The 24591-nt window shown below is 29.6% G+C and overlaps 1 protein-coding gene across 2 annotated transcripts in view; it reads left to right on the top strand.

Moving 5' to 3' along the window:
- The window catches only part of LOC129972132 (protein TANC2-like), a 133962-nt gene that overhangs the window by 85214 nt on the left and 24157 nt on the right, over positions 1–24591 (top strand). Inside the window, exons 3-8 of one of the 2 annotated variants that reach the window (XM_056086140.1) lie at positions 19093–19260; positions 20545–20694; positions 21912–22037; positions 22900–23109; positions 23860–24024; positions 24349–24450. In XM_056086140.1, coding sequence (XP_055942115.1) covers positions 19093–19260; positions 20545–20694; positions 21912–22037; positions 22900–23109; positions 23860–24024; positions 24349–24450 — 921 coding nt within the window. The remainder of the gene's footprint in view (positions 1–19092; positions 19261–20544; positions 20695–21911; positions 22038–22899; positions 23110–23859; positions 24025–24348; positions 24451–24591) is intronic. The other variant, XM_056086141.1, reaches the window with a different exon arrangement.

Raw genomic sequence — 24591 nt, 5'->3', positions numbered from 1 at the left:
AAAAGAATTACAAAATCAGTACTCTCAAAAATGTCAGTTTTACCTCTCATTTTTATACGATTTTATTTAAGATTCCTTGTTTCATACTTCCAAGCATAAAATTTTGTATTCGATTTTTCATTCACTTCTTTTTATGTGAGAGTTTTTAAATTCTGTGCAGTTGTGTGTTCCCGATCACAATATAATGTGTTAATATTTTCAGAATTTAATGATCAATTAATAGGTTTGTTAATATAATTTCATGCTGCATATTCCATAGAACGAAACTTCACCCATAAGTAATAAAAAAGAGAGAGGGAGAGAAAGAATAATAAAATATTTCTTAATTAATTAATTTTTTAAAGGACACTGGTTTACTATTAATTTTATGTAACCAAAGGGATTTAAATGGTAAACATAATTAATTTGTTAGGTATAATTTCAGAAGAATGTTTCAGGTTCTTTTTTCTTTCTTACATACTCCATGGAATTCATACCAATATAAAATGAATAAAGAATAATTAAATTACTAAAATATTATTTTTTCATTCAAAAAATTCTTTTTAAGTAAGATTAATATAATATCGAAGAGTTTCTGTAATTTGTGTATGCAGTCTTCATTTTATCTTTATAAAATAAATTCTAAACGTTTGAAACTTGTTATTAATATTTTTTAAAATTTATACAATTTTTATCTAATCAATTCAAAATTATACTTTTCTATTTTGTATTATTTTTATATTATATAAAATATATATGACATTTTTTTCATAATATCATGATAATTTTTATTAATTATAAATTCATGATCGACTTGGAAAAAAACATTTCATTGTTTAGGACAGTACAAAATATTTGCATTTTGTTTGGTTATTTCAAGCTGTATACTTTGCATTAAAAAACTTCATAGCTGTTTAAAAATTGATAAGTCTTTTCGTTTTGTGATTGTAGTTATAATATTCTTAAAGTACTTATTAATCTGGAAATTCATAGAGTTTGTATATAGTAAAATTTCATTTTCTCTTTTTTGTGTAATATAAATAAATATTTGTATGTTCTTTTGAAAATTGTGAAAAATGTTTTTTGTTATCGAGAACTTTTGACGGTAGATATATAAATATTGTTTTCATATTTATTTCCAATAATATCTTAGTGTTACTTACTTATTTTTAATAATTCTTATTACTACGAATAAATTTACTGTAATCAATAAAGAACAACTTTTTAAAAAATATATAAATTTATTTGCCTTCTACTGCTAATTCTATTTCGCCTGTTCAAAAAAAAAAAAAAAAAAAAAAAATCTTTTAAAGAATTTAGCTATGAACTCAGGAGATGTGCAGTATTTAAAAAAATATTTCACGTTCTTTTTTTTTTTTTTTTTTTTCTTTTTTTTTTGAATAGAAAGTACATTAATTAAAAAATTAATTGACTACAACATTGAAATATTAATTTTAATTCATTTAGCCCAATGAAGTCCAGGAATCGAAATTTTTGTGGATGTTTAGTATTCTATTCGTTCCTCTACTCTGTTTAGATACTGAAACTGATGAATGGAGTTGAAGGTTACGGGCCGAGATTTCATGCCTTGCTTAATTTGCATTTGAATACAGACCTTGAAAGAAAATGACTTCGGTTTCAATGAAAATAGGCAGGATTTTGTAAACTACGAGACGAATTTCAAAATAGGATTGTCTTTGAGATTTATGTAGCCTTTTAATTCCGCTTCTATTGTTTCCCTGCCGCCTATTTTCAAAAATTACTGTCACGGAATGACTTGAAAAAAGAAAATTATGGGAATTCGTTGGAAAATCTTACTTTAACTTTGAATATTTATAGTTGTTCGAATGTATCATACTTATTATGTAATTAAGGAAACGAACACTGAATTAGTAATTCGTATTGAGATATAATTTTTAAAAAACTAAAGATTCTATACGAATACAATGTTATGAACTAATTTGGATATTAATTCTAGGGGAATATATATTTGTTATTTATTATTTTGCCGTTCCGATAATAAACCGAGTTTTAAAAATGTTTGCATTGAATAATTGTGATCCGAAGAATTAATGAAATACACAATGTTTCATAACTCTTAAATCAATTATCACGAATGTAGATTTACGAGTAAAAAATTTGTCTGCAAGCACTATTAATAAAGCCAATCGATGATATCTAAGTTCTGTTAGCCAGTATCGCTGTTATTTTATTCGTGATGACATCACAATTTATTGCAAAAATTGATTTTTTAAAATTATTTATCCCTGAATATTTATACTGATGATGCTGTGAAAATAAACTATAAGAAATAAATTATTGATCTGTATACCGTGTGCTTGCAATGAACAAATTTGGATATTAATGCTAGGGGAATATATGTTTATTATTTTGACCCTTCCGACAATAAACAAAGTTTTAAGAATATGTATTCTTATTGTATATCTATGACTTGAAGAACTGATGAAATGCGTGAAAGTTTCATAACTCTGAAAACAGCTATCACGAATGTAGAATTACAAATAAAAAAATCGTCTGCAAGCACAGTTAATAATGCCAATCGACGAATTATGGTTTTGAAGTTGCATTATATGGCTGTTATTTTATTCGTGATAACATCACAATTTATTACAGAAATAGATTTTTAAAAATAATTTATCCCTGTAAGATGATGTTAAAATAAACTATAAGAAATAAATTATTGATCTGTGTACAGTGTACATGCAATTGACTTATTTGGATATTAATTGTACGGGGATATATATTTATTATTTATTATTTTGGCTGTTCTTGTGATAAACCAGGTTTTAAAAATGTGTATATGCTTCTTGAATAATTATTAGTCAAAGTATTGATGAAATATATCAATGTTTCATAACGCTCGGATTAACTATCACAAATGTAGAATTACAAATTAAAAAAAAATATTGGAAGTGTTTAGAATATAGCTTTTTATTCTGCAAGCACTGTTAATAACGCGATTCGATGAATTCTGGTTTTAAAGTATTGTCGGCCAACATTGCTTTTATTTTATTTATGGTGGCATCAGAAATTGCAGAAATTGATTTTTTATTACTTTCACGTATACGTAGTATAGAGAAAGTATAATGATCGTCAAAAAATTCCAACTAGAGATCTTGACAAATCTCCACGTTTTAGACCTCCTTGAGTTCGAGAAGCACATTTTTGGAAAATGTCCGTCTGTCTTTCTGGGACTAAGATAACTTAAAAACGTTTTGGTCTAGACGATTGAAATTTGGTATACGACCTTTATACCAAATTTGCAGATTTCTATCAAATTTTAAGTAAAATCTATTCACGGGAAATTCGTCTCTCTGGCTGTTCTAATATAAGCTAACACGATAATTACAAAAAGAAGAGATTTAGATAGATAAAATTCGGTACACAGATTTAACACCTATAGTATAGACACCAATCAAAGTTTGAGCCAATTCAAACGATGAGCCGATTGTACTTTCAGAAACATGTACACGCAATAACTGAAAAATACAGTGATTTGAGTATATCAAATTTGGTACGGCATTTTTTGACTATTGTCAAATTTTTGCTTCAGTCTGCGAGGGGAAACGTGTCTAAGAAATAAATTCCGATTTTGATACTATTAACGCATGCCAGGGATAAATCGCCAAATAATTCAGCAAGGATGGCACGATAGATTAAAGATAAAAAGTTACAATTTCGTAATTTTTGTGTGCCAATGCCATGTAAGACATTCTCTGACATGACGAGTTTGTTTGAGAGTATGCGAGAAAGTTTTGGGAGACCACACCTACTGGTTTAAAAATAATTTATCCCTGTAAGATGCTATTAAAATAAGCTATAAGAAACAAATTATTGATCTGTATATTTTAGTCTGGATCACAACTGAAGAATATGTCACTGAACAAATTCCAGTATATCGTTTTCAAAAAGGTTAACCTCTCAACAATAGCATTTAATAGCAGAATTCGACAATATTTCGCCTCTTTGACCATAATTATTCAAATCTATATTTTCTTCTGATCAGTTCTGTTAACATTCAGACTTATAAGAATTTCTGGTTTTCAGTATTAATTCATAAACTCTTATAAATTGCGACGAGGTTTGCAAATTTTGTAGCAATAATTTTAATACTTGGTATTATATTACTTATTTATATTCATCTGATTATTTAACGGTTTTAGACGATATGAGTCATATTAGCATTCGTATTATTTAACAGTAGAAAGGTGACTCCTTATTTAAATTTTTTTATTTTTTATTTTAACCTGGTTTTGAAAACCAATCGGTGCAACGTTTTCCCTTCACATTTCGATTCTTTAGATTTCAATAAATAGATTAATTTCCTACAACTATTTTCAACTTTAATGATATCTCTCTTTTTATTTTCGATCCAAAAATGGATGGCTTTTTTAACATACAACGGATGTAATGGTTTTAATCATTTATTATTTCTTTCTAAGTGGCGTCGTCTGAAAATTTTCACCGTAATAGATATAAATAATGTTCTTGGACAATGCGAACTTACATAAAAGGTTTGATTGTATAATCCTATGTTCCTGACCTTCAGCGAAACTTTCCGAAAGTATATCTATCTCTCTTGAAGAACGGCTGATGTAAAGCAAAATATCCCTATACCTGTCCTGAAATCGCTGAGTGTTGACATCATTTGCCACACCGTGTGTTGCCAAACCCACGCTCATATCTTAATCACTGGCACGAAAGGAAGAGGAAAAAATGACCCTTTTGACCACGTGCTGTGCAATTAAACTACTGCTGTGAGAAGGAACAGACTGCGTGGCAGCCAAATGGCATTGAGGGGCAAGCAAATGCGCGCATGTTAATTAAGGTGAGCTGTCGGGGATAACGATGTTGTTGTCGTTCAACCCCCGCCAGGACGATCCCCTGCGGCGGAAATGACCGCCTCCGATTTATTTGATTGCTGTGCTTTGTTGAAAGGTATCGGAGAGTTTTCTTTCAGTGTTCAAACGGAATATTTCTGACATTCAATTCATTGTATAATTAAATTGAGTATACAGAACAAACGTTGCTTTGTATTCATTAATTCATTTACTAAATGGGTATAAGAAAGGCTTTCTACAATTCCAGTGCAGTGTTTTCAAACTCTTAGAATGATTGCGAATACCAGGTGGTACCATAGAAATGAAGATATCAGCCATGCACCTCTAGTTCAATTTATACAAAAACTAGCTACTAAATTCTACATTGATCTCTGCGAAATCAAAAATCCCCTAATATGACCTTGCCGATCCTCGCAACTGCAAATGAACCCCGAAACACGGTTTGTCTGGTCTACTCTTCCCTGGTTGTGTTGCTTCTTTTTGTTTGTTTGGGGTTGTTTCTATATTGTTTGTTTTCTTGCCCCCTGTTTCATACTGGTACATGCTAATTTGGACATTTTGCCTGCTCACTCTTCCTTAAACCTCGTTCCGACGGCCCGTTGCTATTTCGGAGATGGTCGTAAATCTGCCATTTGACTCATAACAGGGCCACTCTCGTCTGTAGACGACAATCGGGGGCTTCTCGCAAACTGTAGGCAAAATAAACAGACATCAAAGAACCTTGGAATACCACTAGTGAGGGGAAAGAGGGCAAAATGCGCCGGACTTAAAGCGCGCACGGGGCGTCGGAATGGAGTTTTAGCAATCCTGGCTTTTTGCTCGGACTTCTAGAACCCGTTGCCCGTTGCCACTTGATTATCCAAAAAGTGAATGCTCACCATCCGAAGTCTAAAATCTGGTTCCAAATCCCAAGTCTGAGTGGTTTGGCTTGTGGCCCCAAGAAAGGCACTGTCTCTATCAACTAAAGCGCAATGTTTTCCCAACAATCATTGCAGTCTTTTTTTTAATAGAGATCTCAGTAGATCTTTTGCTATTCTTACGTCTCAATAAAATATTTGGACTCATGTTCTCAAATGAAGCTAATTTATGTAGAGGTAAGGGCCATCGTTATTACCGTCGGAATAGTTTGAATATCGCTTCACATTCTACGCCAAAACTTTGTTTTAGCTTGAGATGCGCGATACTAATTGGGACATACCAGTACATCCCAAAAATTGCCTTATCTTTATTTTACTATGAATTTTATCTAAGATTAAGTCATTTCCTACACGTTCTTTGATATATAAACGTATAAACACGAAATTTCGTTTTTAAATGCACATTTTCCAGGGATTGTATTTGCAAAGATAAATTTAATCAGTACCGAAATTAGTCTTGATGAGGTCAAAGCTCTCTAATATATGACGCGCTTTATAAATTCATTTAATAATACATTTAGCCTCTATAACAATTGCTCACTCTGAAAAGGAGTCAGAGTGAGTCTTTGGAGGCGGAGGGGGCTGTAGTTTGTGTAACTTATATGTAAATCTGGTTCTGACCTCAGTCCTTAAGCATGGAAGATTTCGGAGGGAAGAATATAGCGCTCTATCAATATCTGGCATTGTAACATCGAGGGATGTGGAAGAGAGTTATATAAATACTCCCATCACCAGCCTTATGAGGCATCGCGAATACAATAAAATAGAATAGAAGAATTGCTCATATTTTATGTTTATAAAACCAAGTATCATGAATGAGACCAGAGGAACAAAATATAAAAACTGTACTCCAGGTGGCGTTTGACCCCGTAATCGCTCGTGGCACAAGGTTCTTATTCCGCAAGCTCCATACTTTAATTGCATGCTTAAAATTTAATACATATTTAAAAATTTAAATTAAAGATCTCCTATCAGGAAGGCGAAGATGGATATTTGTTCCTGCCACTAATTTGAAGAAGGCTGTTAGATTGTGTATAAAGTTTTACTAATTGATTTGATTGGGAGATGCCAAGTATGAGTCTTGTTCCTGATGCACAACTTCATTTCTTAGTAATTTATTTTGCAAGTAATTCCGGTGTAATTTGATTACAATTCTCTGCATAAACATTTAAAACATATATTAATGATTTTTATGTTTCCAGTATCACTGTGATATATCAGTCGGAAAATTTTATAATTATGGAATTAATTATCTGTAAAACCAGACGTTGGAATTGGAACTTTTGGTTGGTGTACCATGCCATCTGATGAAGATAGAACAAATATCATTTCCTTCTAATTGTATTATCTACAGACCCTGAGCTAGTTGAGGATCCGGCACCTTGTGAGGTGACCATATCTGGTACGGCATTTAATTTTTCAAATCCTCTGAGAGAAATTAACTCTGTATACAAATCAATTGTATCTAAAACAATGATTAACTCCCCAAAAGGTGGTCATATAAACGAATTACTGAAAGAATGAAGAAGTCAGACATGGAATATTTGTCAACATACTCCGTTCGTATTGCAATTTGCAAATTATTTATTAATCAAATATAAACAAATGCATATTTATTAAAAACATTTAAATATACATTGTCCTTGTTTAGTTGCCATAATTAAAAAAATCACCTACACATTAGGGAAGTAATCTTGGGATTTTTAGCCTTAGAGCAGGAATCAAATTGCTTCCATGTTTACATTGAAGGATCACAATAATGACGTTTGCATTCTAGAGTTAAACATTCAAGTGTATGATCATTTATTTCAAACACTCAACATTCTCAAAGATCTCCTAACACTTCCTGTGGTTCTGTCCAATCTCGGCCAATCCTTTCACCTATTTATCCATTCATCGGCGCGAATGAGAGCTGCGTGGGAAGACGTTATTTCCGATTTCACCTTCGAAATCCAACACCTCCGAGTACCAGAAACACGTGCTGGCGATGCTCATTTGCATATCGACGACACTCCTCTCCCGGACAACAACAGGGTGCTCTTGTCTTCTTCTTGCGGTCCTTTGCCTTCGAGTGTCTGAGTGACGGAAGTCGGAATCTCGACTCGATGTCCTTAACTAGATGAGGAAGTGGTTTGGGCATCATTTGTGCCTGGAATTTGACTAGTTCTGCGATAATAATTCGCATCTGTCAAGTACGTTAGAGGAATTTACGCGGAATTTCGGAGTTAGATTTTTTTTTGCGGAATGTGTGGTGTGGTTGGTTATTCAAAAGTATTTCTAATTTTTTGAAAACTATTACATGATTAGAATCTCAATGAATGAATGCTTGTAGTAGGACTCAGAAAAATCTTAATGGTTCGAATCGGAGTATTTTGGGAAATTTTGCCTCTGGCGATTCCGTTAAGAGCATTTATTGGAATTTTGGATATAGGATTACTTTATGAAGAGCTTTTAAACCCCTAAGTCGCTTGGGAATACATGATTTTGCCTTGGTCCCGATTAATTCGTAATTATTTCAAATAAAATCTTTATTAAATTGTAAATAGATTGGTAAAAAAAAAACAGCATAAATTCATTATATTGTGATTTAATTAGAATTCGAAATCAAACGGTTTGGCAATCAACTTTAACATAATTTTTTTCGAAGCAAAACTGAAATTTAAGTATTCCCGTGTTAATTTCCCAATTAGGAAGCAAATGCAATAAAACATCATTTTGATTTCTGTCTCGTAACAAAATGATCTAAGGTTTTTCAAAATGTCTTATGACTACAATTACATTTTACCTAGTGTTCTATGATAAAAAGAAATCAAGAAATGAAGTATAAATCTATTATAAACATCATTACATGATTTTCAGGTTTTTTTTAAATTTTAAAATATTCCAAATACTGTTTAAACTTTACTTTAAAAATTATACTTTATTTATTTAAAAATTATAAGCATTAAATAAACGAAATATTATAAAATTATATTTGAAGGTACATCTATGACATCTATTCTATTATATTTTAGTCCGAAATATTTTATCGCATTTTGAACCAAGATTTGATAGAATATTATTTTGGAGCTTCTCAGTGTATTAAGGAGGTTTTACTGTGTTTAAAGAAGTCATTCAAAATCTTTCTGATTTTTTGGAAACTGTTTATAGTATGAATATCATATCTTATGAAAGTAATTAAAATTGTGTAAACAATTTCTAAACTTAACACAAGCTATGTTATTTTTATCCTTTTAAATTCGTTTTAGTTAAAAGATACTTTATCTTCTTCTAATGCTTGATGCTTCTTTTACTATTGCTGATATTACAAAATCATCCAATTTTTTATTCATCATTTTTGGATTAAATCTTTACCTTTTCCTTCCTTTATAAATGAAAATCCTGCTTTGCAGTTTGCTTGATTTGAATTCATTTTCAATTGATGCAAATCCTTCCAGATTGTTGTCAGCTTCTGTGAATACTGCAGGGTTCTTTCTTTGTATGAATGAAATTAATTTATTTAAAATTAACTAGAAACAAGATGTGTGCAAAATCGCGTTTTGCAAATCCTTTCTCGTCAAGGGTTTACTGTATACAATACAGAGCATCATATATATTTCAAATCTTTTAGAGATTCAACTAAAGATTATCCAGGCATTCTTTGTATTCATTAATTTATGTAAATATTCATTTTGAGAAATAAATCAATTCGGTTTGTTAAATTGTGCATTTATCAATTGCATTGTCTTCCTTTTGTTCTTTGTATTCAAGTGACTGAACGGCGGAATTTGGAAGTGTTCCTCAAATCAAAGACGGAAGTGGTTTTGGGATTAATTGTGATTGGTTTATCTTATCTTTTGTGAGGGGTTTTGTAAAATTTGCATTTTATGCTTCCGGTGTGGGGATTCACATAAATTTCGGATTTACAATTATTTTGTAGGAAATGTGGAATAGTTGTGGTAACTTCTAACTTTTTAGAAAAGGCTCGTGGGGTTGAATCGAAGCGAATTAAAGTATGTAGATGGTTACAAAACGTTTTGAAATCATGTAGTGGTTATTGTGGTTTAAAGTCCAAAATTTTCTAATTACTTTGAGTAAAATTCTGCTAATAAATGTTAATTTTTTTTTAAACCTATTTACTCGAATTTACATGTTTTAAATATAGCAATCTTATAAGAATAAAAAAATTTCAGTGATGTTGATTGTTAATGAGATTTAACTGCAAGAAAACTGAGATTTGGCCATTCGATGCTTTGCACATTGTTGAAGGAATAAAGTAGTCTTACAACTGTTTCGCTTATATAATAATAAAATAATGATAAATTTAATCAGTATAAAATTCATTTTCGTGGATTAAAAGTTCCCTACTATAAAAGAATTTTTTGAAGATAAATATTATAAGAAGTTTTGGCATGTAACAGACTGCTGAATATTGACCAATCTCCGATTCTAAAACCTTCCGCGGATGTACGCATGCGTCAGGATGTGTTTATACTTTGGGAGATATAGTTCAAAATTCGATAGGATCTGTGCTTTAGATGTTAAAATTGCGAAAAAACTTTATTTACCTCTGTTTATTACGTTTTTGAATTATCTCTTTTATGTGCTTGTAAGAGTACAGATGGGCAGGCTGTCAATCGTTTGATGGATATGGTTCCAAATTTAAAATTAATCTACATTTTATAAGCTTAATTTGTGCACCAAATTTTATATGTGTGTCGCTTTTATGTTTTGTCGTTATCTGTTCACTTTTTCTGGACAACCGGATAGACATGCTTTCTGTGAATAAATTTCTCTTCAAAATATGAAAAAAATTTACAAATTTGATGTAAAAGCCATATACCAAATTTCTTTCACCTGACTCGAAGTATTTATGAGTGTTCACAGACAGACAATTCCAAAATTATGTTTTTTTGTACTCAGAGAGTTCTGGAACGTGGAGATACTTCAAAATCTCCAGTATCAATTTTTTTTTGACAGTTATAATACTTTCTCTTTGTATATTTCGAATACGAGAATTTTTATAAAATATATGACACTAACGAAGCAGATAATATGGTCATATTTTATATCTAGCTGGTGTAGGAAGAGTTAAATGATCAACATATTATAATTTTAGAAACATAATACATTGCTTGTAAATATCCTTCTAATTATATATCTGAGGTAATTAATACCAACAATTTCTATTATATTAATCTTAATATATCACAGTGCATTTCATTGAGACACGTAGCAATCTCTAACCGCCACTATGTTTTTGTACTATCGATCTTCACCAAAACAGGATCATCAATTGGAAAAAAGGAATAAATCAAACTTTTGACCCTCTGGAGACGGACCGCCTTTCTCTAAAATCGGCAAATAACCGATTTCTGCTCCACTAATTACTTGTAAAAATGCTGGGGGTGTTGTTCTTGCGTGATCTGCGTTCGGATCGGGGTCAGTGTGCGCTCTCCAGGAGTGCGCCGTGACTGACCCTCGACGTAGGTGGATCAGTCACGCTGCTTGGATACCCGACAAAAATCTCTGGTTGTGATATTTCGATGAATGAAGCGATACGATGAATCAGCGATGGGTATCGGACGGCACGCAACAGGTATGCCCGCCCCTCGCTGTGCGCACTGAATTCTAACGAGATGCCTTGGAAAATGTGAGATTCGGCTGAAAGACAACATTGGGAAACTATTATGACTAATGACGTTAACTGGTTAAAAATATTTTTTCTTTAGCAATGTCTTCTCGCTGCGTGTAACATTTTCTTTTTTTCTTTTTGAGTTCGTTGTCGAGATTAGATAATGCAACCTGAAAATGGTCTTTTAAGTTATGGATTGAAATAAAATATAAAAAAATCGAATTCTAATAATGGGACTTGCTTATAAACCGGTTGGGAAAAAAAATAGAGAGAGAGAGAGAGAGATTTGAACTCTAGTCCGAAAAGTCATTGCATGAATATATTTCGGATTGATTCGTCTGATTTACCAATTTGCGCTTAATGTATCTGACTAAGTTAAAAAGATGAATTTGGATGAAAATTCGCGATTTTATTTATTTATTCTCCGCAGTTGCAAAAAATAGGTACATATCTGTTTCCCATGATATCTTTATTTTATGTCTATGTCAATTAGAAGCCAAATTACAGCAAACCATTGACATGTAAGTGATACCTATTTATAAGCATATAAAAAATTTAAATACCATGAATGAGCTTAAGAATGAGCTTTTTCATAATTCTACTGTATGAGGATCGTCATATCTAAAAAGATAATCAAGCTATCTTAATGAAATTTATAATTAGTACTCGTTATGTTATGCAGAATGTAATAAACTATGGATTTGATGTTGAATGGTCTAGGAGTGGGCTTATGGTTGTTTAGTGTTGAAAAAATTCCAAAATTTCATAGATAATTTCATATATTACGCACAAAAATTTCATTTTTGAATATAATTCTTAGATAATAGTTACACTCTAAGATATGTTACGCATGTGTAGCATTACACATATACATGTGTAATTACATGTGCAGCATTACATGTTACATATTACATTGCATGTTACAAAGAAAAATGAAAAACTTAAGCAATTTTTTTTTCTCTAGAACAATCTTAGTTTTTGTTATTAAATTCTAAAATTTGCACCAGAATATGCTTTTTCTTCAAAAGCTACATATATGTTTAAATAATTTCACATTTATTCGTCATTTTATCTCTATATTAATAAAAAACATCATATAAACATTGATTTTTTTTTTTGAAAAATCCTTTCCGAACCTAATCGGATACCTAAAATTATAGCAACGATATTATTATTAAAAGAAAGAAAAATTAATGTTATCCCTAAGTGCATGTATATACCGACATGTTTTACTGACATTATCGACATTGTTTCTAAAATAATAATAAGTAATATTGTAAAACGTATTTAAAAAATATTTCTTAAAATTTAAATAGACCGGAGAAAACATTTTATGGTTATAAAACTGATATTGACAAACCCCATCTCTCTTTAAAAAAAATTAAAGTAGTGTAAAAATATCTCGCGCCATAATATAATCAGAATTAAAAAAAGTGCTAAAAATTCAATTAATTTTTAATTAAAAATCTGTCTAAACCTTATTTAAATATAAAATTTGATGCAAATCGTTAGAGCCGTTTCCGAGATACACGAAATAAACTATATATATATATATATATATATATATATATATATATATATACACGAGAATTGCTCGTTTACAGTTATAAGACATACAAATTTGTTATAATGAATTATCTTACGCGTGTAAATGAAAACCATCTTCCAATTGCACTTTATCGAAGTCATTGTTGCATAAACGTGAAGCTTTACCACACTTAGACTCTCCGGCCTTGTTCTGCATTATCTCATTGCTTTTCTGGAATTTAATCAGTTCTGTCGGTCCCACGGTATCTCTGTTGCCATTTTCTTATCAAAGGGGTTACGATTTTATGAATGAACTTTTTTTTTCTCCCATTCATGTTCTGCAACAGCTGTACCTGATGTTTGCATTTTGCTGTCTTCAGCTTTTGATAAGAGAGAGGAAAGTGCATTTCATTTTCAGAACGTCTCAAACGTAAACACAGAAGTTCCTGAAATAGATGATGTGTCGATTCTAAGTATTTGAATCACAGAAAAAAAATCATGTAGTAACTCGTTGAATTTTTTTCTTTTCATTTTTTTCCCTCCTTTTGTAAGTAATTCTATTTTTTCCCCCTGTATTTCCAAAAGAAACGGATGATTTTTAAATTTTTTTTTCGTTTTTATACTATTTTTTTTTGCCTGCTGAGTCGAAATTTCTAAATTGTTTCATTTTAAGGTGTACTTACACACTAGAAGATTTTTTTTTGAAATTTTAACTTTAAAAATTCAGTTTTTTCACAGTAACTCATTAATATATGTTTAAACTCATTTCAGTGAGAAAAAGCCATATTACACAAATTATTAATTAATTAATATTTAATGAGCTAATTAGCATATTTTTTTAAACATGATATCTTAAATTCTAATTTGTACAGACATAGAATTCTAGTTGGAAATTATGTCTAATATTAGTCTTCCTGTTTTCTGCCTCCATCAAGTTATAAAAATATATAATTTTTTTTAACAATTTTTTCATCAACGATGAATAGAAAAAGCGAGATTTTTTCTGTAATTTTAACTTTTAAATAGCTATTAAAAATTTATTTCTATAAATATAACTTTGATGGAGGCACAAAACGTCCATTGTTTCATACAAATTATTTTGATATATAAATAATCGTATTTGGTTCATTTCTTGTTAAGTTATGATTGTTTGAATGAAGCAACATTGTGGAAAAATATCATTCTTCATAAAATCAGTTTAAAAAAACCGGAACTAGAGTTTTTAGTGAAAGTATCTCAATAAAAATAATCGTAACTCGATAAATTTTCCGAATATTGACAACATCTTGGTATCGTTTGAAAGCTAAAGGATCAGAGAACATTTTGAAACAATAATAATAATAAAAAAAATATTCGATACTTTGAACGATTTTCGAATTTTCAAGTGTGTACGCACACCTTAAATTCAAACTATCTTCTGATGTACGTTTGATTGATTTTGACATTTATGTTAACGTATAATGGAGATAATTCAAACTCGCTTGATTTGCATCAAGTGCTTTGCACCTATTGAATATTGAAATCATTTACACGTTCTGAAACGGGAGGGACGTGACGTCATAGTGCAGTTTAAGCGTTTTCCATTAAACCAGTTTTGTCACGTTAGGTTCACATGTGCAGATATAGTGGTGAGACAATACAGAATAAATTCCTTTATTCTGTATTCTTCTTATTCTGCGCATGTGCAATCTTACTATCTTGCCAATGTTAGCTAAATATAAACGCTTCTTAAGATAATATTTGTCATGTGACTCTGACATCATGTGAATTGACTCTATCTCAGTCATATGTGGCTTTTACCATTCGTATCGAAAAGATTTGTAATTGTTTTGTTTGAATTGTTTAATTCATTCTTATTCGTATGGAATTATTTATTAATAATATCAATACTTATTAAGAGTAAATAATATTATGAATAATGAGACATTCAGAATAATATTACAAAACTAAGTTACAAATACCATATTCTTTTTAGACTAAGTTACTGAATTTCCTTTTAATTTTTTGATAAAGGAATTAAATTAGTATGCTATTGTTTAAAGAATTTTTTTTTCTCATTTTAAGAATTTATTTCAAATTGTGCAAAGAATCGCATCCTAATGTAGGTATATGCTGTTCTAAATCCCTTCTCCCCGACTTCGCTTATGTTGAATTAATATATTTTTTGAGTCAAAACGAACTTTTTTTTTCTTTACTTATAATTTTCTGAAAAAATTCCCTCATACATATAATGTAAACACACACATATTTTTAAGCAGTTTCGTGGCCGAAAAGAGATAGGACACTTTTGAAATTTTAAAACTTCATTTTTATTCCATCCCGGGTGGCATATTTTACGCACAAGAAGCGCTGACGAAACTGACGTCCGTTCACAAGCGATACAAGAGCAGAAGAGCGAAAAAGAGACAGAAATATTTCCCTGATAATTTTATGTTATGAGATTCTGATAGGTATTTCTTTACATGTATCAATTTAGGTAAGGAAAATTTTGATATCTCTTAAAAAAATTCGCTTAGCTTGACAGATTTTTATCCCTTCACTTAGAGCTTATGAAAGTGAGGATTAAAGCAGTTTTACAAAACTTGTGTAGCATTTAATTAAATAAAAAAGATGGAATTGGATCAGGACAAAAGAGAACAGTTTAGAATTAAGTTAATATGGGTCAAATTAAGATAAAAATTTGGGAAATTATCTGGGATTTAATTTAGATTTAGATATATCATTACATAAATTTATTTGTTTCACTTTGCTTCTGATTATTCAGTGAAGTAAATGCAAAGTCATATTTTTATTTAATTTATTTGGAAAAATAATACTTTTATTTTTTAGAAATGTAATTGAAAATACTTAAAATTCTTTTTAAAAATTTATAATTGAATATTGTAATTGTTTTGAAAAATTAATGTAAAGATTTAATTCCCTTTTTTTTACATCTTTTTGATTGCCGTGTAACCTAATTTCAAAATTAAATGCCTCTTACCCATTAATCGTCTTTTTAATTTCCCATTAAATATTTCTTATCCTGTCATTTTGAGAAAGAATCTCACTCTTGCGGACAAAGCTATGTTATTCAGAATTTTATTTCCATTATTTTTAATAGCGTTAACTATATCAAAAACTAACTCTGGCATCCCTGTTTCACTCAAAGCTAATATTTAACCATCTGCATTTCCTGTTGATACGAGCCATTTAATTTTACAAGAACACTTAAAACGATTTCGTCTTCCGAATTTGCCCAGACGAATCGTCTGCTACTCGCATTCTTTTTTTCTCTTTTTCTTTTACTGACTATTTTGAAATAGTAGGATTAGTCATCCTCTCCGAACAGGTGCACGAATGTGTTACTTTTACGTAGTTAATTTTACGAGCGTTTCAAGGGTGGAAATATATATTCAGACGGCTAATTTCGTAATGACAATTCTTCCTCGTTAAAATCGTAACAAACTGACCCAGATTATGTCGTTCCAAACCTGTCATTATTAGCTACTTTTGTCCCTTTTAGGTATGGACAGACGAGAGTTCATGGTCTTTTTTTTTTTTGATGGTCCTTGCTTGTCGTATTCTCTTATGTAAAGTCTGACCCTTGGCTATTGCCCTGTAGCATTCTAAAAACATATTAATTCTCGAGAGAACGGATAGTAATTATCTCTCGGTTGCCTAGCAACTATATTCGTCGTTCTATGCAATCTTGGTTAAATATTATTCCCAGAAAATTCTTTTAATCGTTCCAGTATCGCATGAAGGGCGGAACTTAAGTTAATAATAGAGAAGTTGATAGAATATTTTTGATTAAGAAATTCTGATATTTTATGATGCTTGTGGCAGTCTTTTAATTTTATGTTACTTTTAATTATAGGATTTTTCCTAGCCCTGTAATAGTCACGGAAACATTTTTAAAATTTCCTTTCTTTAGTAAATAAGCTTGGCACATTTGTAAGATAATGACGCCAAATCTAGTCTAGTATTCTTTGCGTGGGTTTTGATTTGGCAGTAGCTGTCAATAACGCGAATTAATTTATTTCTATTTCTGAGAAAAGGAATGTTTTTCAAGTACAGACAGGATGCATTTATTTGTTCTATTCACTTTGATGTCTTTTTACAACGGTCCTTTTACTGTGTTGCTTTAACCTATTTATTTATCGTTTGCTGTTTAAAATCATTTTTTATTCGTTGCTATTGGTTTTCTAAAATGATGTGATTAATTATAGATTCATTGATATTACACTGAGTAAGTGTGAATTAATTAGCATCTTACCGTAAACAGTAATTATTAACATTTTTACTTATTTTTGAATAAGTAATTAAGAAAATTAGTATTCTTTTTGGTGACACACTATCCAGAATTATTTATCATGTCTTGTATCCTTAATTTCCTTTGCTGTTAACTAATTAATTAAATTTTTTACTGGCATGTAATATTGACTGTATTTGGCCATGTTGATAAGAAAGTTAACCTAATATCGCCGAAGTTGGCAGTCTATTATATATGCAAAGTATTACCAGCTATGAATATTGATGAACTAGTATATTCTATTTTGATTTCGACTGTGAATTTTTCATGGGGGAAAAATGAAAATGTTTATTAATTTATTTATGTGAGTTTTGAAATGCATTTCTAAAGGAATCTCTTGTAATTGTATCAAACAAAATAAAATTTTCTTCCATTTGGATAGCGAATTGGCATGGAATGATCTATATAGTTATTGTAAATCAAACAAAACTGCAGAAATAACTACCTAGTAGAAACATCCTTATTTCATTTTTCATTAATTTTTTTACTGCACAAAATTGCAGATACAGTGGGCCACAAAATTGAGTATACACCTTAGAAACTTAGAGACTTTTTGCAATTACAAATTAAATATTGCTTTAAGATGATTGAAATTTTTACCTTATATACTTTAGTCTAACCGTACTATACTAATAAAATTGTTACGTTTATTTATTTTTTACCAAAAAAAAAAAAAAAAAGATCTGAGACGAGAGGAAAAACAACACAAAAATAAGTATACACCTTTATTAATTTCTTTTTAACGTACAAATTAATATTTTGTTGCATAACCTTTTGCTTGAATTACAGCTTGTAATCTTCTGGGCATAGATTCTACTAGTGTTTTAGTGGTTTCAACAGAAATTTTAGCCCATTCTTCTCTCAGAGCCTTCTTGAGAACTTCTGTAGTATTTCTTTACATGCTCTTCCAGGAATATTGGCCACAGATCCAGTTTTTTTTTATACTTCTGTAGTATTTTTTGGACACAACCATGAGTTACACCAATCAACGAAGCGATTTCTCGAAGAGATTTGCCCTCTTTCGACCATTTTACAATCAATAAACGTTCAGATTCAGTAGTTTCTCTACGAGAGCTCATTTTACGATTTTTAATGAGAAAAAAAAAATACTATTTAAAAGCGTTGAAGTGCAATAGCACGTGTTATAAGCAGCAGCTACTCCTGAAACTCTTTAAAAAAAATTTGAAACTAAAAAAAGTGGTGGCAAAATTTACAAATATAAGAAGTGTATACTCAATTTTGTGGCATGGTTTTCTATCTTTTCTTCGAATCGCTTAACTTTTTTCGTAATAAATAAGTTAATTATAGAATTGTGTTATTATAGGATGGTAAAGCAGAGGTTAAAGTATCTAGAATAAAAAAAAATTATCTAATTTAAATCAATATTTAATTTGTAATTGGAAGAAGTCTAAAAGTTTTAGAGGTGTATACTCAATTTTGTGGCTCACTGTATATATTAAGTGTATTTAAATGTGACCGTGTACTTCGTTCTTAATATTCAATCGGGAACATTATAGGTCATCATTTTTAATTTTGACCTTATTTTTCTCTTAATATATGTATAAAGAAGGGCATCCGTGGGTTCATTAGGGTTAATTCATGTTAATGGTATATTAAGTGCACCGCCTCTATGTAATTTTGGAATCCATTGTTAATTTCGCTGGATAAAGACATCGTTGCTGGATACATACTCACGCGCGTTGCACAATATTGTGCATGTTTTACAAGCATGTTACCTCAATTGCATAAGTAAGAATAAATTTTTAAAATAAAATAAAGGTAAACGAATCGAATCTGAAATATGTTTCGGACTGGAGGTTCGAATCATCTTTATTATAATTATTTTTTGTTTATTATAGTGATATGCTTTATGAAATTGCTCACATAGACTTTTATTTTTAGATATAAATACTGTAAAGAAAATGATGCTGGAAAACGTAGGTACTTTATGCCCCACCTGTTGCACTCCTTTTGACAAAGGGAAGCATAGAAAACTCATTGATACATGTGGTCATGAACTGTGTTACATGTGCATCAATTCAGACCATTGCCCATTATGTGTTTACCATGGTATGCTATATTTTTATCATTAAATACAATGCAATAAATATAAAAAAACGACGCAATATATCTTTATTTTGTGCTTAAATAAGATTCGGAAACATAATAAGCTTTGCCACATGTTCGTGGAATTTAATAATTTCGCAGATTATTATCGGTGGTCATCATACTATATGAGAAAGAAACATAAAATCTCCAGTTTAGCAAATTGTGTGCTCTCGAGTTTTATCGTGCTTTTAGAGGCGTAGCAAAGATAAGTGGCTCTTGGGGTATGTTATTTTTTTTCTTCCCTAGTCACCATCAGTGGTTTTGCAATTGTAAACTGTGTGCAGAGCATGGAATTTTTTTCCCCCTTTTCATCTTATTTTTCTTTAAAAAGTGACATATGCACATCAAAGTTTCATTTCTATGGTTTCTTTAAGACAGGAATCTAGGCCATCTACAAACTCCTTGTCAGTCTCTCTCTACTCAGGTCACTATGCCTCTGTATGCCTTAGATTGTCATTATAATGTATTAATTAAGATATTCTAAATTATTTTAAATAAAATTGTTTTGAAATCAGTATAACTGGTATCGATATATATTTTTAAAATACAGATATTATGAAAAGCCACATTTTTCTATATTCTGAGAGAGATATTTTTCAAAGATAAAAATTACTGTATAAATGCCATTCACATAGTAGTCTCAATGTAATATTTAACGAAAATCAAATTTATATTAATATTTTATTTTAAACTGTTTTTGAGATTTTTATATAAATTATTTCATCTTCATATATATTTTATTCATTGGATTTTCATGTTATTTTATTTGAAAAAGAAATTATTATTAGAATTTCATTTTGAAGAAAATTTATGTTGGAATATATATCTTTATATTTTCATGAATGTTTTGGTCTTTTTAAAGTCTTTTTGCTTTCTAATAAAATTATTTTATGATATTTATAATGTAAAATGATAAAAAATTATTTTTCTGAAAAAATTATCTTTATTTACTTCTAAAAGATTTTTTTTTTTTTATTGTCTACAGTGTTATAAGTTGTATACATTATTTTGTAACATTTTTTAACACATTACTAATTATGATTTCCAAAAGTGAAAACAGAAATAAGTAAAATTATGCACTGTATTCAATGCACTTCTATTCTTAAACTCTTCAGCATTTATTTTAATCATAATGAAATTTAATTATCATTTAAAATAATTATTTTATGATATTCTTCTTCATTTATTTATTTAAAAGTTACAAATTAATTAGTTAATATTAATTACGAAATTCAATTTGAGCAGCCCAAGCTCAGTCACAGCATCGCCTCACCCAAGACAATGGCATTCCAAGGCCTCGTCTGAAAACCAATGGACATTTCACAGCCTATATGCAGACCAGGGAGAGAGTATCCCCTGAGAGACCCCTGCCAGGGGCAAATCTTCCTCCTAAAGGTAATATTCTTTGAAACAAAACTTAAATTCTTCTTCAAAAGTCATTTTCCAATTTCATTTTATTTATGTGGTTTAGTTCCTATTTGGCCATTCCTGTTATCTATCTCTCTATATATTTATATAAACATATTGTTTAAATATAAGGTAGTTTTCAACATTATTCTATTCCCCTTCCTTCAGGTACTTGTCAGTTATAACGGCTACCAAAAAGCGCCAAGAAAAATATCGCCAATTTGGCGATTTTAATCGTCAGACTATATAGCATGTGATCCGCACTCTCAAAATTTTTCATAATAAATAATAATGCAAGTATATTTTTATAATTTGGTGAAATTTTTTCTTGGCGCTTTTTGGTCAATGTTAAAATCAAATTGTACCTTTTTAAATTTGTTTAGTTCATGAAAATGTATTTCTCTTTTGTTGATTACTACATTATGCTAACTTGTAGCTTTTGTTTATTAATACTTTGTGTTAATGATAAATAATTTTTTGTGGCTGAATTTTAAGAGCTTATTGTATAATTTTGAAAAGCAGATACATTTTATCTTCCACTGTCAGTGAACATACAATATGCTAATATTATAGTATACTATGCTAGCATGAACTATGCTACTAAGACCGTATAATATGCTAGTCAGAATCTGATTTTCAAGTTGTAAATTCCCTGATTTAGTGTAATTTTTGCTTGATTATTAATCCCCCCACTTAAAGAAAAAGGAAGTTGAATGAGAAAGAAATATGCTCATTCGAAATCAATAGTATCATAAAAAGTTTATTTAATGTTTTTATTGAAATTTTTTCTAAATATGCTCAAAGGGAAGCATCTTTTTCATTTTAAATGTTTATTTTTTCAGAACTCACTAATTTTTGCAGTTTTATTTAAAATTCTCTTTGTAATTTACCATTAATTTCCAATGCTTTTCTTTATCTGCTTAAATTGTAAAATACATCATAATATATAGCAAAAAATTATCAAATGTATCATAAATCTTATTGTGATTTGAAACCTGTATGTTTTTTACTGCACTAACGTACTTGAAATTGTAAGCAAAATTGACAGAAAATTATGCATAAAATTTATTATCCTCCTATATCAACCATTTCTTAGCTTAATCTTTAATTTACTGTAATTTGTAATTTTTTTAGTAATGCGTTGTAGGACATGACTTTTATGTCTGTGTAAATAAATAATAATTGTCACAAATATTCATTTACAGTCAAACCTCCTGTGCCTGAAAGAACAGTATCTGGTTATAGCCCCAGAATATCTAGAGCTTCCAGGAACCACAGGCAGATGAAATGGCCTAATCCTCTGCTTTCTGACAATCAAGCTGCCCTATCAGGTATACTTTTGTTGTTAACCTCTTCCATAATTATTTACATATGTATTGCACAAATACACAGTGTTTTATATATGCTTTGCTTTATCCTTATCTTGTAATCAGCATAATTGGTTTATCCATAACTCCTTTCTTAGCATAGGAATTTTTTTAATAATCACTAAAAGTATATATATAATATATATATCTTAATTTCTGAATAGGGAGGCTATTAATTTTATAGCAGAATCAAAATGCTGAACTGAAAAATTCTTTTCTGAAACTATATGAAATCCAAATGGTTGCCCTTTTTTCTTTTTCTTTTTTTTCTTTTCTGCCTTTCTAATCAGTATGCCGCACCACACTCATCATGGCTTTTAAAAAGAATTTGTGTTAATAAATAAAAATTGTTAAAGACCTCTCTGCCTACATCTTTAAAGAATGCTTTACACACACACAATTACAATATCTACAATAAATGTACTACTATCATAAATGTACTTTTACTTACTAGTACCAATTAAAAGCTTTGACTATAAAAAAGCTATGTTTCTCAGTATTTCTGCAATTCTTTTCTTAATTGTTTAATTTTTTAATACTTCATTGAGCATAAATATTTTTATGGCAAATTAATAATAAAATTTTTTTGAAAATATTGCTCATGCCTAATTGATTTTTTAAAGATATCTAAGACAAATCTGTGTTTTTAAGCAGATTATGTCTAGGGTTTGAAATATTATAAAAATTTGCAATTAAAGATATTATAAAAATGATTTAAATTTAATCTGTACTTTTCATTTAAAAAAAAATGTTGCAAAACAGTTTCTAATTTTTATATTTTTTTATTAAAATTTTTGTATAAACGTATTTATTAATGTATTTTTAGATGATGAGTTGCATACCAATTCCAAAATATCTAGTAGAGACCATGATTTGTACACACGTCTTGGGCTGTTGCTTGGTGACCGCATGCCTCTCTCTGGACAAAAACCAAGCATGGGCAGCCATAATTTGGAGGAATCATATGCTAGTATATCTTCACTGACTAGTAGTGAAGCCAATACAACTAATACCAGTCCTTTGTCTACACTAACAGGTGATTCATCTAAATAGTATTTTCTCCCTATTATTTCAAATATCATAACTTTATTTTTTGTAATGAATATGTAATTAATTATTGTTATGGAAACTTTTAATTAAAAATGAAATTCAATGGAATCACTTTTTAAAATGTCATGAGTGACATAATCTTTCAATACTGTAATTCTGTAAAAGGCAGTTTTTATTGTAAATTTTTTCACTGAACACTTTTGATTTAATTCAATGCAGATGAATGAAAATGAAAATGTTTATGTAATATAAGAATTAGGATATTATGAAACTATTAATGCCAAAGTATCATAATCAAAGAAATTCAATAATGTAGAAATTTGTATTGGTAATCATTATACAAAATTATTATTCATTGTTCATTGTTTTTCGTTGTCTCTTTTTAAATAGCTGTGTTGGTTATAAAATGATAAAATATTATTTAACAACTTCACACTATAATTTCTCTCATAAATGATTACCATTATTTTTATTAAAATGATGTATAACTTAAGCTTTTTAATTACCAAATAACAGCAACCAATTTTATCAATTTTACAAGATTATTTTAAGTACTACACATTATCTGATAATTTTATTTCTAAATCTTCTTCGAACTCATGTAGATATTGCTGATTTTTTTGCTTTTGTAACTCATGGAATCAATAATTATTTACATCTAATTCTATGAATGTTGAATTTAGTTCTTTGTTTTAAATCATTTGCATTTATGAATTTAGTTTTAATGCAACTGTAGTTTCAGATTCTTCAGATATTGATCCTCTCTCTTGTTCTGGTGGTTTGAGAACTAACAGTCGAGATCAGAGTTCTGACAGTGTCATGTCACTTATGAGTACCAGTACAGGACATAGTTCATGTAGTAGTCCCATTGGAATGCAGTTCCAGAGACATGCCCCAGCAAGTAAGGCAGATTTTATAAGGTCATTTTTTGGCTCGGGCTAAAATGAAATTTTTAATAAATATATTAAATATAAAATATAAAAATATTTTTAATGACATTTATGTTTAAATGAAAATCAGTCCATATCATGTCTGCGTATTCACAATAGCATGGTTTGCATTCACTGATTTATTCATATCAAGTAATGTGTATTTGAATTCTAATTTCCTTTGTCTGTTTTGTGGAATTTATTCAAGCCAATCTTAGAATTTCCTTTTTTTATTATGTAAATCAAATATTAAATTATTTTATTTAGCTGACTTATGATTTTTATTTTATTTTTAGGGACAAGTGATAGTTTTGTACAGTTTGCCAAGCGTAATTTAAATCGTCGTCAGATGCATCATAAAAGTGATGAATCTGCCTTAAATTTTTCAGCTCTTGGAAGTAAGCAAACTTTTTAGATGCCATTTTTCTCTTACATGCTATTTGAACTTTATTAAAACATCATTTTTTTAAAATAATTATTTCCGATTCTATTTAATTTTTTTTATTTTTAATACTTTTAAATAGATGTTTAGCATGATT

This window comes from Argiope bruennichi, chromosome 6 (genome assembly GCF_947563725.1).
Source record: "Argiope bruennichi chromosome 6, qqArgBrue1.1, whole genome shotgun sequence".
Taxonomy (NCBI): Eukaryota; Metazoa; Arthropoda; class Arachnida; order Araneae; family Araneidae; genus Argiope; species Argiope bruennichi.
The sequence above is the reverse complement of the archived record's forward strand: the minus strand, read 5'-3'. Positions and strand labels throughout refer to the sequence as shown.